This window comes from Merops nubicus, unplaced genomic scaffold, assembly GCF_000691845.1.
Source record: "Merops nubicus isolate BGI_N331 unplaced genomic scaffold, ASM69184v1 scaffold31973, whole genome shotgun sequence".
Taxonomy (NCBI): Eukaryota; Metazoa; Chordata; class Aves; order Coraciiformes; family Meropidae; genus Merops; species Merops nubicus.
The window spans coordinates 2,283-2,731 of NW_008597376.1; the positions used below are offsets into that span (position 1 = coordinate 2,283).

Sequence of the window (449 nt, forward strand, 5' to 3'; positions counted from 1 at the left end):
CGGTGTGCGTACGGGAGAGTGCTGTCCCCAAGCCGTGCCAGAGTCCCCACACGAAATCAAACCCTCTTCCCTTGCACAGCCCTTTCTGGACTAGCTAGAACTGACACGTTTCATTCTCTGGTTCTCTCGTGAGCTTCAGACAACACCGTAGCCTGAGAGCGAAGCCACCCAGCAGCGGAGCCGCCCACGAAGGATACCGAGGCGCCAACCACCCGTGTTAACATCCCAGCCTCCTTTTTGCCTTTTCCAGGTCCGACTGGCACGGATGCCAACGGAATACCTCCTGAACATCAGGACACACAATTACGTGCAGGACAACGAGGAATGCCACAGGCTCATCTCAAAAGCACTGACAGAAATATCCAAGCTCAATATGCTTGGTGCAGCCTATTCTGACTCCAGCAGCCCGCTGCGTCGGCCCCGCCTGCCCCACGACGTCCTCTTCGATC

The 449-nt window shown here is 56.8% G+C and overlaps 1 protein-coding gene across 1 annotated transcript in view; it reads left to right on the forward strand.

The window, feature by feature from the left end:
• LOC103769487 (kelch-like protein 10) overlaps positions 1–449 on the forward strand; it is a gene marked incomplete at its 3' end in the record, with an annotated part of 3,188 nt that overhangs the window by 1,409 nt on the left and 1,330 nt on the right. The window contains exon 3 of the mRNA XM_008936684.1: positions 251–449. Within this exon, the coding sequence (XP_008934932.1) occupies positions 251–449 (199 nt within the window). The remainder of the gene's footprint in view (positions 1–250) is intronic.